The sequence below is a fragment of the Dipodomys ordii genome, unplaced genomic scaffold (assembly GCF_000151885.1).
Source record: "Dipodomys ordii isolate 6190 unplaced genomic scaffold, Dord_2.0 Scaffold45, whole genome shotgun sequence".
NCBI classification, from domain to species: Eukaryota; Metazoa; Chordata; class Mammalia; order Rodentia; family Heteromyidae; genus Dipodomys; species Dipodomys ordii.
The window spans coordinates 5,023,828-5,040,636 of record NW_012267261.1 but is presented as its reverse complement, the minus strand read 5'-3'; the positions used below and the strand labels follow the sequence as shown (position 1 = coordinate 5,040,636).

General features: G+C 40.3%; 1 protein-coding gene across 1 annotated transcript in view; it reads left to right on the top strand.

Moving 5' to 3' along the window:
* The window catches only part of Atp13a5 (ATPase type 13A5), an 81,939-nt gene that overhangs the window by 28,720 nt on the left and 36,410 nt on the right, over positions 1-16,809 (top strand). Inside the window, exons 11-17 of the mRNA XM_013019303.1 lie at positions 2,385-2,542; positions 4,639-4,827; positions 8,051-8,112; positions 10,222-10,372; positions 12,300-12,386; positions 12,953-13,109; positions 16,476-16,593. Coding sequence (XP_012874757.1) covers positions 2,385-2,542; positions 4,639-4,827; positions 8,051-8,112; positions 10,222-10,372; positions 12,300-12,386; positions 12,953-13,109; positions 16,476-16,593 — 922 coding nt within the window. The remainder of the gene's footprint in view (positions 1-2,384; positions 2,543-4,638; positions 4,828-8,050; positions 8,113-10,221; positions 10,373-12,299; positions 12,387-12,952; positions 13,110-16,475; positions 16,594-16,809) is intronic.

Genomic DNA, 16,809 nt, shown 5'->3' with positions numbered 1-16,809 from the left:
GCCCTTCTATGTCACCATGTTTTATTTTGGCCTGTTATTCAATTGTCCTAACAGATTTTTTTCATTAAAACATAACCTTTTTTGGTTTTGCATTAAAACCAGTTGGTAGATTTTAGACTCTCAAACTATTACCTTATTCTGCAAAGACAAAAGGTCATGTTTAAGAAGACCAAGTGTCCCTCACATAGTAGGAATAAAATGAACTTTATGCTTACAATTCTGACTCATACCTAGAGTATTTAGTGCTCAATCATTGCAGCCAATAATTCAGGTATTTACTAGATGGTGTGAACTGAGGGCTTAATAAATAATGTGTAATATACACTAAAGAGATTATACTTTGTTTCTGGAAACAGATGGACTTATAGCTAAGTAAAACATGGGTGATGATAGATGTCATATTACCAAGTGTTACATGGACTCCAAGTAATGAGATAATTGTTTTGGATAAGAAGTATGGAAGTAATATCCTGGAAACACTTATTTGGTGATGTGGCATGTTAAACCAAGCTTGATGGGATGGCAAGCATTTACTTAAAGACATAAAGCTGGAAGAATTTTCTTCATCTTTCCCTATTTGGATCCTCTTTATGTTTGTATCTTGTCTTATTGCTATGGCTAGCATTCGAATACTAAATTGAAGAGAAGCGGAGAGAGTGGCATCCTTGTCTCATGCCTGACTTTAGAGGAAATGGCTCTAGTTTTTTACCATTAAGTATAATGTTGACTGAAGGTTTGTCATATACAGCCTTTATTGTATTGAGTAATGTTCTATGGATTCCTAATTTTTCCAGAGCCTTCATCACAAAGGGGTGATGGATCTTGTCAAATGCTTTATCTTCATCTATTGAGATAACCATGTGGTTCTTTTCCTTTCTCTTGTTGATGTAGTGAATTATACTAATTGATTTGAATATATTGAACCAGCTTTGCATCCCTGAAATGAATCCTGTTTGATTGTGGTATATGATTGTTTGGATGAATTGCTGAAGTTGATTGACCAAAATTTTGTTGAGAAGTTTTGCATCAATGTTCATCAAAGAAATGGGTCTATAGTTCTCTTCTTTGATGAGTCTGCCTGGTTTTGGGATGAGGGTTATGAATGGCTTCATAGAAAGAGTTCAGTAGTAAACTTTCTCTTTCAATTTCATAGAAGAGTTGGAGGAGTATTGGTGTGAGTTCTGCTTTGAAGGTCTTGTAGAATTCCGCTGTAAATCCATCTGGTCCTGGGCTTTTCTTAGATGGGAGGTCTCTTATTGCTGTTTCTATTTCAATGCTTGATATGGGTCTGTTAAGTTGGTGTAACTCATCTTGGTTTAGTTTCGGCATGTTGATATTTGCTAGGAAATTGTCCATTTCTTCCAGATTCTCAAATTTACTAGCATAAAGGTTTGAGAAGTATTCCCTTATAATGTTCTGACATATTTATAAGGTACCATGTGATTTTTTTTGTTGCTTTGTATGTCCCTCCCCCACAGTATAACCCCTGTTTTCACTGTATTTGATGTTGATATAATTTGGGGAGGGGATACAGGTTGACCCATTGCAACAATGAGATGTACAAGATGTTATGTTGAAAAACAAACTTTACAATTTAGGTGGAAGGTGGGAGGGAGTGTAGTTGAGGAGGTGGGAGGGAAGGGATGGTAGGAGAAAAACAAAGGAAGAGGCAACAATGCTTGATAAGAAATGTACTCATTACCTTGCTCATATAACTGTAACCCCTCTGTACGATAGTTTCACAAAACTTATTTTTTTAAAGCTGGAAGAATAGGCTAATTGTGTTTACAAAATACAAAAGAAGGAAGTACAAGCATCTATAGGAACCAGTGAATAGTTATGAGATCAGTCCAGTAAGGAAGAAGTAAATTAGATAAAAGAGAACGTTGAATACTGTACTTGGAAGTCTGAACTTCTAAGAAAATGGGAAAGATTTTGGAGCACAAAACATATACAGAAGCCTTACACACACACACACACACACACACACACACACACACACACACACACACACTTAAGAACTTACCCTGCAAAATGCTTTTTTTCTTAATTTGCAATTATTCTTATCTTTCTGTTTTCAAGATATATCTGCTTTATATTCTTCTTCTCTTGGCATCTAGTTTCTTCAATTTCCTAGTCTAATTTTTCTCAGCCCATGGGTGGATGAGATATTGCCCACAAGGCGCTGACCCAAGGAACAAGAAGAACTAAACAGAGTGAGGTACATTGATTGTTCCCAAAAACTTACAACAGAGAAGGCAAATATAATGTTAGGTCAGAACAATTCTATTTCATTCAGTCCACACTCCAATAGCCCACCCACTTTGGACTTGGAGAAAAATTAGATTAAAAGATTTTACTTGTCTGTGATCATCTTCATGTAGGTTATAACACAGCAAAAGGAGACTTGGTGAGATCCATCCTGTACCCTCGGCCTCTGAACTTCAAACTATACAGCGATGCCTTCAAGTTCATGGTGTTCCTGGCTTGCCTCGGTGTTGTGGCCTTTTTCTATGGCCTAGGTATATACATGTACCATGAAGTAAGTAATGGTGGTAAGGCTTTTTTAATGCAGCTTTCTCAAGAGTTTGACTTAACTCAGGAGGGTTAGGTAAGAATGCCCCTTAATCTTACTTTTTCTGTTAATCAAGGCTGTCTAAAAGCTTTCTTAGAAAGTAAAAATATTCTAGTTGTACACTGTCCAATATGGTAGCACTTAGCCATGCATCATTATTAAAACATGAACATTTAATTGTATTTCATTTTAATTCATTTAAGTTCAACAGCTGTATGGGTTAGTGGCAAATCAATCATCTTGGATTGAGCACTTGTGCATACAGTTCATTGGCTGTTTCCATCATTTGATTTGGAATGAAGGGTACACAAGCTCATATAATCTTAGAGGAAATATGTTTTTCTCAAGCCTAGTTAAGTTGAGGAGGACATAGTCCATCAGATCAGAGTATAGGAAAGGTGTTCTAATTTGAGTGAGGGAGACTCAAAGAAACATACAAGGGTCTTCAAACCCATCAGCAATTAATAGAGGAGTCCAACAAGATAATAAGAGATCAGATTGAAGAGGATAGTGAATAACAAGTCTGGTCTGAATTCTTTCCTAAAGTACTTAAAAATGTCCCAGGTAATCCCCAACACATTATGCCATCTGTAGCTTGTTCATGCTTTCTATTTGGAATCTGAAATGAAATATATGCTTACTTTTACAGCACTGATACCCTGATGTTAGAGGGTGTTGGGTTCATGTGGATGAAGCCTCTCTCTTCACTGGTAGGGTGGCCAGTGGAGAGATGGGCTGTTACTCTGACCTCTGAGGTTTGTTCTAGTCCTGAAAGTCTGCTTCTGTACCATATATTTTCTATCTCAGCCCTGCTGAGATCATAATAGTGTGCATTGGTCAGAAAGAAGAGGAAATAGTAAATAAAGCATCCAAGTCTAGTTACGAGCCCAGGCATGTGTGGCCTAATCACAGTGTCTATACTGAAGGCAAGTGAGGAGAGAGGGAGACAGAGAGAGGAACAGAGAGAAAGAGAGAGAGATTATTGGTAGACAAAAACCTAATCATAAGAATTTCTAGGCAATGTTCTTTCTAAAACTGAGCCCCTGAAGAGTCATTTTAATCCGAAATAAGCCTCCTTTCCCTCTTTTGGACAAGGGATGGCAAGGGAAGCAAGTGTATTTTGTCACTAGTAAAGAATGGAACAGAGCCTGGGAGGAAGTAGGCAGAATGACAAGGCTGTGTGCTTCCTTTGGGGAGTAGAAACAAGGAGGAGAAGGGCAGAAATGAGAACCTTGGCATGGTGAAGGAATGACAGCTTCCTTGGTAGAACACAGGGTCTAATGTATACCAAGGGGCAAGCTGAGCTCCCAACTTCATCTCTTGTGGTTCAGAACCTCTGGCCCTGTTGGCTGCCTCTGGTGCAGTATTAGACAAGGATAAATCGTCAGGGTCAAAACTCTGTGTGTATGGTAGGAACAAACAGTCATTGTGAAGATTAATTAAATCATGTCGCTGGCTGAATGCTGCAGTGGCAGCAAACGAACTTTAATATTGACTTCCCTATAGCTAATAACATGCTGAGGTCTTGGCAGAGTCTTGGCTCTCATTTCTTTCAGTCTGGGTATTGAGTGCCTCTTCTACTCCAGACCCTGTGTGGGGATCAGGCTTGGAAACTAGTGATACATGGAAGGAATTCAAAGATGAATGAGTGCTTAGCTCATCATCCTTTAGCCATTGTACGAAGGAGTTGGCAGGCTGGTGTGTGGGAGGGAGATTTTAGACGCTATCAGTTAAGCTGCTAAATGAAATGTTATCACCTAAGTCTATCCCTCCTGTCTTAAGCTCAGAACGTACATGGAAGAATGGTGAATAGAGAGAGAAATGGATTCAGAAAGAGGCAGGAAGACTCCTTGGAATAGGTGTTTGAGACCTTCAATTGGCTGTGGGAGGCAAGATTTTTTTTAAACCAGCTTCAAATATCTTCTTATGGGAGCCAGGAGAATATTCAGGCATGTTTGAGCCAGGGTCTCTTCTAGGCCTTCTATTTGTCATGAGGCAGTGGTCAGGAAAGTGCCAGGCTATGATGCTGGATCGGTATGTTTCCATGTCCCTCTTCTCTCCAGATTCCTCCAAGAGATACGGCAACCATGGCCCTGATCCTCCTCACGGTGACAGTCCCTCCTGTGCTCCCAGCTGCCCTGACCATAGGCATTGTGTATGCCCAGAAGAGACTGAAGAAACAGAAAATCTTCTGTATCTCTCCACAGAGAATCAACATGTGTGGGCAAATTAACCTCGTGTGCTTCGACAAAGTAGGTTCTGAACTTTCCAAGTTGATGAGTTATAATTCTGAGGCATAGGAGACCTGGAAAGGACCTCAGAGAGAGAGTTTGGTCTAGCACAGTAATTTACAGATGAGAACATGTGGTGAACTAGTCTGACATTGCATTCTGGATGGCTACCTTGTTGACTTGAAAGGTGGCATTCGGCTATACCATCAGGAATTCTGCCTTCTAGTATTTTCTATGCCTTATTTGGGTTTAAAGCAATTTTTTGCTCTAATACATTTTATGATGGATTGTCCTTTTCAGGCACAAATTAAGGAACATTTGTTGTCCCAGAAATGCTTTGGCTAGAGCTTAAGTGAACATTGCTTTGGCTAGAGCTTAAGTGAGCATTTCCTCTCTCCTCCTCAGCTTCTTATAAGGAAAGGGAGGGGGTAAACAATGACCAGTACTTGTATCTTCTCCTTTTCACTCTAAGCCAAGGGCCTAGAGAAATGACAGGAGAGAGTATGTGGCACGTAGGAAGAGTCACTTCTCAAGCAGGTCCAGAGACTCCCCTCATATGATTCTTTCGTGGAAATCTAGAGGAATTTGAGCACCAGTCATTTGCCATTCAGAGCCTGCCCTCAGCATGACCAGGCCTGATGTAATGGTTGTAGTACAGTTGGTCTGGGTTGGTCCCTCCCAGTCTTCAGTTCTCTTGTTCTTGACTAATGGATGAAGGTTTGGGTTATTTTTAAGTAAACCCTAATTGACAAAGATCCATTGTAGATAGAGTTCCAGGAACGGGATCTTCCTAGCTATTGAGAAGCTCCTTGTCTAGCTGAGGATGCAGGGAAAATGGGAGTGTACACAGCTCTTGTGTAGTTGCTGTGGGTGAAATGTTGCCTCTGAGCTGCAGTGTCCATTGTCAGGATCACTCTGACTCAGAAGTGGCCTATGTTTGGTCCAAAGCTATGAGAGGTATGCGGCATTTGGGGACAGATGATCCCAGGTGTGCTGGAAAGTGGATTGTTTGGTTGGAATGCCCAGAAGTCTAAAATGGCAAATGAAGAATTAAGGACTTTTCAGGAAGAAGAATGGGTGTTCTTACCATTTTTTTAAAAAAAGATTAGTGGCTAGTAACTCCCTACCCTACTTTTCTTGAAGATAGCTTCCTTCGTGTAACCCAGTTTAGTTTTTTAAATATATATACATATATTATTGTAAAGATACTATACAGAGGGGTTACAGTTACATGAAGAAGGTAATGAGTCCATTTCCTACCAAGCATTGTTATACCCTCCCCAGTATAGTTTTAAACTTATTATAAAGGCCAGACTAGCCTTGAACTCACCGTGTAGTTGGACTGGTCTGAAACTCTCCATCTTCCAGTACCAGCCTCCAAAGGGATCACATTGATGCTTTACACACAAACCTGGCCCCTAGTGACATGGTTTCCAAGTGTCTTTATTTTATCGGTGGAAATTAGTAAGAAAGGTTGGAAGAGAGATATAGCAGAGAGTGGGCTTCACATTCTAAAATTCAGTCAAAGTGATGTGATAAAAGTGCTCCACAATTAATTAAATTCCCCTCTAGTATTATTTTAATTTAGAAGCTATCTATCACAAGGCTTCCCAGTATATTTTCCACATATATTTCTATTTTTTAATTGATTTGTTAGAAATTCTAAAAGATAAATTCTCCCTTTCTATTTATTCAGTTCATCCCAAGTCTGGGCTTGTATTTATGCTAAGAGGTTTTCTTTTTCTATCTTATTTTCTTTAGAACTACAACGATAATTTAGTTTTCTTTCTATTTATGGTTAGTTTGATTGTATAAGGGTCATTTTCACACATAGAGAAATAGCATAATCTCATCTCTGTTCTGCTGTAGTATTATCTCTCTTTTCATGTTCAAAATATTGATGCTTTAAAATGTAATCTCATCATCAGGAAAACACTTCAGTAAGAATTAAGTTGGTAACTCTTTTTGAAATAGAACAACCCATGGGGATTTGGAAGATACATGTGCAGGTTGGGGCGCTTATAGAATACAGGAAAGAAATGAAGCTGACAGCTTTCTAAAAAACAGTTGTTCAGAGAATAACACACAGGTATATTAGCACTTTTTTGTAATGTTGAGATGAATTAATGAACTGGGTTCCTTAATTGTTTAATTCAGAAGGCAGTTTCCTTAATTCTTTCATTCAGAATGGTCTTTGCCTTGCAGGATTTACTTAATATACTTGGTGAAAGCTTCTGCCTCTCCAATCCACAGGCCACTGTCCACTTGGACTGGTCATCTCATTTCTCCCTGTTTCTACTCTCTCTGCTCAGTTATAAGAAGGGAAAACACAGTAAAATAGTATTCTATTATGGTGTGCTGTAATGATACAGGCTGTCACGTGATAGGAAACTAGAAATTTCAAGGTCATATACAGAGATGACCTATGATGAAAATCCATGTCAGGGCCTGGGTGGAGGGCAGTCAGTGCTGAAGCAGGATTGTCCACAGTGTTGGGAATATCCTTTCTGCCTTAGTGCTGAAGCAGCTGTGACCACTTACTCCAGGTGTTGGAAAGGCATCTTACTGAAGTAAGATGCTAGGATCTGCAATGAGTGAATGAATTGTTTAATTCCTAATGGAACAATGAGGAGGAAATTAACAATGCTGTGATAGATAGTACCCAGTACTTTGCTCTCTCTGGTCATTAACTGACACTTTCCCTTAACACAGCAAAGCCACTCTCCCAAGCATCTAACAATAAAATCCACACATAGACATTAATTGATATTTATTATTAGCCTTTGTCTCTCTCCATAATCCCAAAGGCCTTTCATCAGCATTTTGTTAGCAATCTGGACAGTTACCATAGCATCCATAGTTTTAGAAAAGTACGATGGAAAATTATGAAGTAATGAAAGAAATGAAATGAAATCTAAACTCTGCTCAAGAGAGCTATCAGGTACTAAATAGAGTTGATTCTTGTTGGATTTCCACCTATTGGGTCTCCCCTTTTAATAACAATAATGAGCTTGACAATCAACAAAACTCAAATAAAGCACTTGCACGTTCTTGTCATAACTAGAATCACCTGATTAATGACCTTGGTCTTTGGAGAATTATGTGTCAGCAGATTTAAAATTTGATTCTTACAAATGAGGGATTTGGACAGGTGGATCGACTGTAATTTCTTAGAAGCTTGGGTCTTATGTAAATCATGACATAAAAGCCTCAAGGTTAACACCAATTCTGTTTTTTTATTCAGACAGGCACTCTTACAGAAGATGGGCTGGACCTCTGGGGGACTGTCCCCGCTGCTGACAGCTGGTAGGCCCCATAAGCAAAGATGGGAGATGGGGCAGGAGGGTGGCCTTACTTTGATCCATCCTTACACAGTGGAGGAATGAAAGGTCATGTCTCGTATGTGTAGTATTTGGCTGAAACCAGCTCCCAGGTTTTCTTGGATGTTTAATTAAATGAGTTCTAAGTTCTGGAGCAGACAGGAAAAGTAGACGCTGAAACATCACATGAAAAAATGGAGTACAACAAACTGGGCAATTAAGGAAGCACATGAATAAAACTGAGGAGAAAAGAGTGAAATTAGTACCATGTTTAACTAAAGATTACAAAGCCTTCTTGAGTGGCTAGTACAGGAAAGGTCGGGGGACCCAGAAAAAAGAGCCCCATTTCTTCCTTCATGGAATGCAGTCAAGTAGGGAAAAGGAATTCAGATGTTCTTCCCTTCAGCAGACAAGCCAGTCTGTTAAAATTATTTTTATGAACGCAGAGAGTCAGACTAGGGAAGAAGCAATAAAGAGCACTTGATATAATACACAGTCTTGATGCTTTTATTGTAACATGGCGAGTAAAGGTAGAAGTTTATTTTGAAATTTAGTGGATCAATGAAAACCACCTGAAAAAGATAGCACTTGAGATTGGTTTTGAAGGGTGCCTAAGTAGAAATTTTACAGACATGGGTGATAAGCTGACCCTAGGGAGAGGAGTAGATAGTCATATACATACCTACCCCAGAACAGAGCTAGAGAAGGAAATGAGGACCCTCCCCAGGAAATGTCCCCTGAGCTACTAGCTTCCTTTCAGGAGAGCTAAGCTTTGCCTTTGCAGTTTGAGTGTGATGGCTCCTGCTCTTGAGCAAGGATACCTGATTTGAGCTGAGGCTAGCTGTCAGTCAGAGAAGTCACACAGAGACTCCCCAAGATGGTTGACAGCACCAGATGCAGCATAGTCATGAGACACAGGTGGCTGGGCAGGATGATGTCCCAGGCTGAAGACAAGGCTCTATCTCTACTCATGTGTGTGTCTGTTCCTAGATACTCAGTTGTCCCAACCAGTCCTTTGTCCAAACAAGCAGGGCCATTATAGGCCACAGCACTGGAAGAGAAAGGATGTTTGCAGCTTTTATTCCTCTATCAGTCTGTGAGCTTCTAGTGTTCTGAAGCTTTGGGGGAAGTAGAAGCAACTGGACCAATCATTGTTCAACTGTAAGGTGGGACAAAGGAAAGTAAACTGAGTCAGGCTATACTATCAAGGAGGAAGTTGGGTATTAGAGGCACGATCTCTGGGCTGGGAGTTTTAGGGTATGGTGATTAACTCCAAAGAGCTGATTAGTGGAACTACTTCCTGGGAGCCACCAGGCAATCTTCTTTCCTACCCTGGCCACTTCATGAATCTGGAGATTTTCTTTCTTAGGTAGATGGCTTTTTTGTTGGTCAGTGGTGGGGTGGGTCTTGAACTCGGCCTGGGAGCTGTACCTCAGCTCTTCAGCTCAAGGTTAGCACTCTACCACTTGAGCCACAGCGCCACTTCCAGTTTTCTAAGTGGTTTATTGGAAATAGGAGTATAAAGGCCTTTCCTGACTGGGCTGGCCTTGAACTGCTATCCTCAGATATCAGCCTCCTGAGTACCTAGGATTATAAGCATGAGCCATCAGTGCCTAGCTCAGATGGCTTTTTACAGGGAACTTCACAGCCTTCATAGGTCTAGTTCTTCACTGTTTAGGTTGTCCACAAGTCACATTCCACGTCTTTAAGATTGTATCTGATCCCTCTGAAATTATAGTTAGGAAGGAAATTCATATCAATGTCCAAGAAAGGTTGTAGAAAGATCACTTGCAGGCTTTATACTCTGGCTGAAAAATGAAGAAAGCAAGGGAGGAGGGGATCAAGGACAGGGATATTCCTGGACAAGTAAAGAAATTTAGTCTGGATCTAGAATCAGGGCATAAAGGACATTAGTAGAAGCAGCAACTGTAAGATGAGGTGGAACTGCAGCTGGTTAGAGTCTGAACTTAGTCATCCAAAGCCTGAGGAGCCACTGAAGGGTTTTGAAAGTAGAGCTAATGAAGGAGGTATTATCTTAGAAAGATTTGAGGGACAGAGTACACGAACAATTCCATTGAAGTGTCTCCCTCACCAGTTTCCAGGAGGTTCATAGCTTTGCATCGGGCAAAGCTTTACCATGGGGCCCTCTATGTGCAGCCATGGCCAGCTGCCACTCTCTGATCCTTCTGGATGGGACCATCCAAGGAGACCCTCTGGACCTCAAAATGTTCGAAGGCACTGCTTGGGTAAGGCTGTCGTTTATTTCAGTTGAATGAGCAGAATTTGAAGAAGCCCTTACTGGAAGAGCTAAAGAGTTTGGAACTTTAGTTAAAATACAGAGAAGATTCATGCATAGGATATTCATTAATAACAACAACAATAATAACAACAATAATAGTACAATTCAGAATACAAGTATTCTCCAAACACCCTTGGAGAGGCAGAGCCATCTGTGGCTATCAAAGCTCTTGAAATGGGATAGTGCGATGGATGCGCTGAATTATTAGTTAATTTATTTACATTGAAATAGCCACACTGGATGGTGTCTACTCTATTGTGTAGCACAGATATCCACACCAAACGGGAAGACCCATTTGGGCTGAGTATGATACTGTCCAGCTGTGTTGGGGAGGAAACCATCTCTGTGGTATGAACCCAGAACCAGAATTCTGACTCTTCATCTGCACATCTGGGATAATCATACCGCATTCATAGACTCGAGAGAACACTAAGACCATGAGACCCAACAGGTTTAGCACTATGAAGTGCCAAGCAAGTAGAAAGCATTCATTAATTAGATACTTAATTACTTTCTGCTGCCTTCCCAAAACAGAATTCTAAAGCCACTTGTAATGACACATAAAATACAGGACAGCATTTATTTATGTATGCATTTACTTACTGGTAATTTTTGAGACGGTGTCTTGCTCTGTAACCCAAGCTAGTCTTAAACTGTAGCGCCTCCTGCTGGCAAGGCAGCATTTAAATATCGTTGTAAAAGAATGAAAATAAATGACTTCAGGGATGTAAAGTCCACAACATGATGGTGGAGAGTAAGAATTTTTTTTCTACTGGTGGTAAAATTTATTAAGGGGAAAACCTGGTAGGAAGGGAAATTTCTGAAATCAATAAATTTAAATGTGAGTACCTGCTATGAAGAAATTTTTGACACAAGACAAGGTAGTAACCAGTGTTGTGGATCTCAATGGAAAAGAATGAGTATATTTACTATGCAGAATGTCCTTACATGTATCATTAGAAATTAATGTCTTGCAGTCCTGTTACTACATATGACCTTGAGCTGAAGGGTCCCTCTTTTCTATTAGGAGAGTCAACCTACCTATACAAGTGATGTAGACGTTGGGGTCTACTTTGGAAACATAAGTCTTTCTTATTTGTTCTGTAAGAATGTCTGTCAGAGCAGCTGTGTCCACCCAAACAAAGCATAAAATGCAAAATTTGCTCATTTTATTCGTGGAGTCAGAAGCAATCTTGAGTTTTCTTTGCTAGGAATCTTCCATTAAACATAGTGGAGAAGGGAAAATGTTCTCATAGATTATAATTTCAGCTCTGGAAAAGGTGTGAGAATATTTTCCAGAAGAAATTGAGATGTGAGAAAGGATGATTCTTCCAAGTGAGGGTGGAGACTAGATACTCTGCTCTGATTATCTTCCCTCTTCATTGTGTATATACGATTTCCTTTCCCATGTTTTAATATTGGCTAACATTGGTTTATAGGTGGTATTGACTCCTACCATTGTAATATCCAGCATGGCATAAATACCTCAAAAGGATATAGTCTCATACTGATCTAAGAACAGAACTCTGACTCATCTGAGAACTGTTGTGCTCCACAAAATTTGGAGACTACATTTCTACTTAATCCACTGATCATCAGCTAGCACTTTTTCAATCAATTACTACATGGAATGAATATATTTATAGTGTGTTTGTCTTTCTGACATTCTAATATATATATAATATAATATATACACTATAAATCAACACAATAGAAATTTGACAATGGTGACATCCAGTTGATTGTCCTGGAAGAGAAAATATGTGAAAGGGGTATTGAAAAGATTAAAGTGTGATAAAAAATATATATATGAAAACCCTTTTCTTGCTTCTTTTTCTCCAAGGAATCTTATAAATGTTTTCATTTTGTAACAGAAAATGGAAGATAATAATATGGACTTGTACAAATTCGGCACGTCAAATTCAAACCCAACAATAAGACCAGGACCAAAAGCCAGTCAGGTCTGATTTGCTTCTCTGAATCATTCCGTTTATCCCCTTTAAAATTGGCAGAATTTCTTTAGCTTTCACACATTTGATGTTTCTATTACTCAGTTGTATCTTAATGAATTCCACCATTGACTTGACCATTCTTCCAGGCTTGAATTCATCCATTAGTTTACTCAGCACTCATTCAGCAAGATGTGCTGAGCTCTGGGAGGGAGAAGCCCCGAGATGGTAGGAAATCAATACAGGTATAAATAAGTGAAATACAATGTGCCAAGAGAACAGGCTAGGAGAAAGAGCAGTAGGAGTCAGTGGTGGGAGGGAAAACTGCTCCTGGGAGAGAGGAGTGAGTCAGAGGAGGTGAGCTCGGGTTGGAAGGTGATTAGGGTTTCTCTAGGAAGCCAAGGGAGAGTTATCTTGCAGCAGATCAAACGGGAGCCAGAAAAATATGACTCTTGTGAAAAACATATTACCTCACACTGTGCCTGGGCTCATTGCCCAGCAAACCAGTTTTACGGGTGTGCATCTGCTACGTAGCACTTCGAGTCTTCCTGAGCTCCCTTTCCTTGATGCCCTTGCAGAGCCCCGTGGAAGCCATCACCATCTTGCGCCAGTTTCCATTTTCCTCCAGCCTGCAGAGGATGTCTGTGATCACTCAGCTGGCTGGGGTGGGACATTTCCATGTCTACATGAAAGGTGCCCCAGAGATGGTGGCCAGGTTCTGCAAACCTGAATCAGGTACTGCCACCTTTTCTCTCTCTCAAGAGATAAAAACAAAAATCTTGAATGGTCAAAGATAAAGCAGACACCAACATCATCAATCATCACCCCGTCACAAAACAGCAAGAACGAATGGCAATCAATGAAGGTGGAGCAAAAGTCATTTCGGGGTAGAGAGAAAGTGGGTCAGAGGATCTTTTGAAGCAGAGGGGAAATTTTTAGGGTAGAGAGAAAGAGAGGAAGACTTGGACCATAGTCCAGAGAGACCACCAAAGTGGGGCTGTCTGCAGAGAGCTGTGGAACACATGTCACAGGAAACTAGGGAGGAGGATGCTAAGCCCTCAGAGGAAACCAATGACAGAGTGTGTGGCTCTTGTTCTACTGTCAGGAATTCTCTCTCATCTCTAGGAAGAGCTAGAAGGCTCCACTATGATGGGCTCAGACAGATCAGTGGAAGGAGAATGTGAAGAGATATAGCTTTTAGGGGGAAAAAGTAATTAGAGTGAATTAGATATTAGAAGACAGTAATTAATCATTGTTACAGCAATTTTATCTTTCTAGACCAGACTATAAGATGATTTACATCATTGTTTTTGTCTTACACACATCACCTTCTATGAGACAGTCAGATTTGTAAGAATCCTGTTGCATTCAAATGAGTTCATTTGGATAAATTTGGCCTTTTGGGCTCTGATTTTCATCTGCATTCTCCTCATGATGGTTGGTGGCCATCGGCTTGTACACAAATGCTAGATTTTGTGACGCTTTGCTCTTCACTTTTCTCCGTATGTGGAGATTTTTTTTAAATTATGTTTTCATTGTCTTTAAGTAGCTCTACCAAGGAGCTTCTATTCAGCAAATCAGTTCATAAGTATAATGCACCTTGATCAATGTCACCCCTTTTATTATTCGCTTTAATCTCTCTCAAACCACGCCCTCCCCTCAGTTGTCTGACTGCATTCTCTCCTCTCCTCCACTCTTTATTCCTTTATGCCTCTCCTCCTGGCTTTCCCAATCCCCGCCCCCCATACACACATACACCTTTTCAAGTGTCAGTTTCTTGGAGGGTTGTGAGTTAGTTTTTTGAAGGACTTACACCATTTGAATTCTCACTTGCAAATACCATACTTCAGTTAATACATTTGTGTGCACTTGCTTACAACCCTATATGTGTTTACTTGTACATCTATACATTAGTTCTAGCTTCCTCATATGAGAGAGCATGTGTGTCCTTTGTCTCTCTGGGTCTAACTTACTTCACTTAGCATTTGTTTTTGTGGCAGTTCTGGGGTTTTAACTCAGGGCCTGAGCATTGTTCCCTAGCTTTATCACTCAAGGTTAGTTTTCTAACCTTGTTTTTTAACCTAGTTTTCTGACCACAGCTCCAATTCCAGCTTCATGGTGGTTAATTTGAAATGAGAGTCTCAAGGACTACTGCCTAGGCTGGATTTGAACAATGATTCTCAGATCTCAGCTTCTTGAGTGCTTAGGATTATAGGCGTGAGCCACCAGCATCAAGTGATATTAAAAAAAAAAACTTTAAAAATCTCTGCCCCACTTGGGCAAAGGGGGGGGGAATGCAGAAAAGGAGGGAAGAAGGGTAAATGAATACAGTCATGATATTCATCATACACTATATGGAAAATGAAGTATGCAACTTGTGGGCAGGTTTGTGAAGGGGAAATGGGGAACATGAAGGAAGGAATGATATCCAAAGGAGGAATGTATACATTGCCTGAGTTGTGAAATGGTACCCCTCTGTATCACACAACAACAACAATAATGATAATAAATCCTCCCCTTCTTTTTGACTTTGGTTTTCCTTGTATTTCCCATGACGTCCCTGAAATGGCACCCCTCTGTATCACACAACAACAACAACAACAACAACAATAATAATAAATCCTCCCCTTCTTTTTGACTTTGGTTTTCCTTGTATTTCCCATGACGTCCCTGAAATGGTACCCCTCTGTATAACACAACAACAACAACAACAATAATAATAATAAATCCTCCCCTTCTTTTTGACTTTGGTTTTCCTTGTATTTTTTCCCAGACCACATCTGTGCTTGTCTTTGCTCTGCTTTGTTGTCAGCTGTGCAGGCAGAGTGAGCGTCTTCATGACTCTAAGCTCGACGGTGTCTGCTGCCCCTGCTCTACCAGGAAGTGCTGGGCCTTTCATCTGTTACTCTTCCCTTGGGGCCACGATTTCAATGCTTCCTCCAATCCTGACCACCTTTCACATAGGCTAATCCATAACTCCAGGAGAGAAATGAAGGGTGGCCTCTTCCTTGAAAGTAAATCCCCAGCACCAGAAATATTTCAAAATGGCAGAAATTGGATGGTTAAGTGGCAACATAAGGATCTATAATCTTTTCATTTTTGTATGAGAAACTGAAATGCAGAAGAGAAACAACATGGCCAAGCTAGAAAGCTAGTTAGGAGCAGAGTGCAGAACAGAACTCAGTTTTTTTTTTCTCCCTGGGCTGCTATACTTCTCACTGTGGTGCATTGTCTCCACATGGACAGTTTATAATATATGAATGTAGTCACCATGACAACACACGAACATATGTGGGCATCATGTTATCTGTCATCTAAAGCAGGAGTTGAAAAATTTCTGTAAAGTACCAGTTACATATTTTAAGCCTTGTTGTCCATACCATATTCAAATCTATTACTCAACTCTACCACTGTCTTTCCCAAATAGCCACAGGCAATAAACAGAGGCATGGGTATGTTCAAATGAATCCTTATTTACAAGAAATAAACTTGGCTTGTGTACCATACTTTATCAACTCCTGATTTAGAAGATGAGCTGTTTTTCTTATTTATTTAAGATCTGACCTAACTGAGCCCAGTCAAAATGGACACTTAATTTGCCTTAGTCAGCTGCTATAATAAAATACTGATTGTCTTAAACACAGGAGATTTACTTCTTATAGTTCTTAAAATTCTTCTCTATGATCAATCATTACGGGCTATCACAGTTCCTAGTGATGGCTGTCTTTCTGACTTGAAGATAGTAGCCTTTTTGCTCTATCTTCACACAGTTCAGGAAGGTCATCTCTTGTGTCTTCTTGTATCACAATTCCACTCATGATCTCACAGTCTCCATGTCCAGATACAGTCATTTTAGGAGTTAGTCTTTAATGTACGAACTTTGACTTTAATGTATGAATTTTGGCAATTATTTCCATCAGAGCAATGAGAATGCGCTGATGACGTTGTTTGTGGTTGTTGTTAAAAGTATTTATTCTACTAAAGCACTTTTATGAACAAGGGAAAGTTAAAACAAGGCGCAGTGACAGCCTCCTGCAGTTGCTGAACAGCCGGCAGCCTTGAGCACCACTGTACACTTACTCCTTCCCTCTTTCCTGACAGTGCCTAAGAATTTCCCCCAGGAGCTGAGGAACTACACAGTGCAAGGCTTCCGTGTCATTGCCCTTGCCCATAGGGCCCTGAAGACAGGAAGGCTTTCAGAAGTGGAGAACTTAGAAAGGTAAGAAATCAAACTCACACTGGAGCAGGCTCTGTGTGCATGAAGTGAAGGAGTCTTGGGGGTAGGTAGGTGGACAGTGCACATCACCAGGAGGCTTCTTTTGAGAACCAATGTCACCTGGCAGTTGGAGGCTAGAGAAAACTTGTTCAGGTCACAGTGCTGGCTAGGGAAAGAACCAATGGAAGGTGAGATTTCTGACTCCCAGATACCATGTGT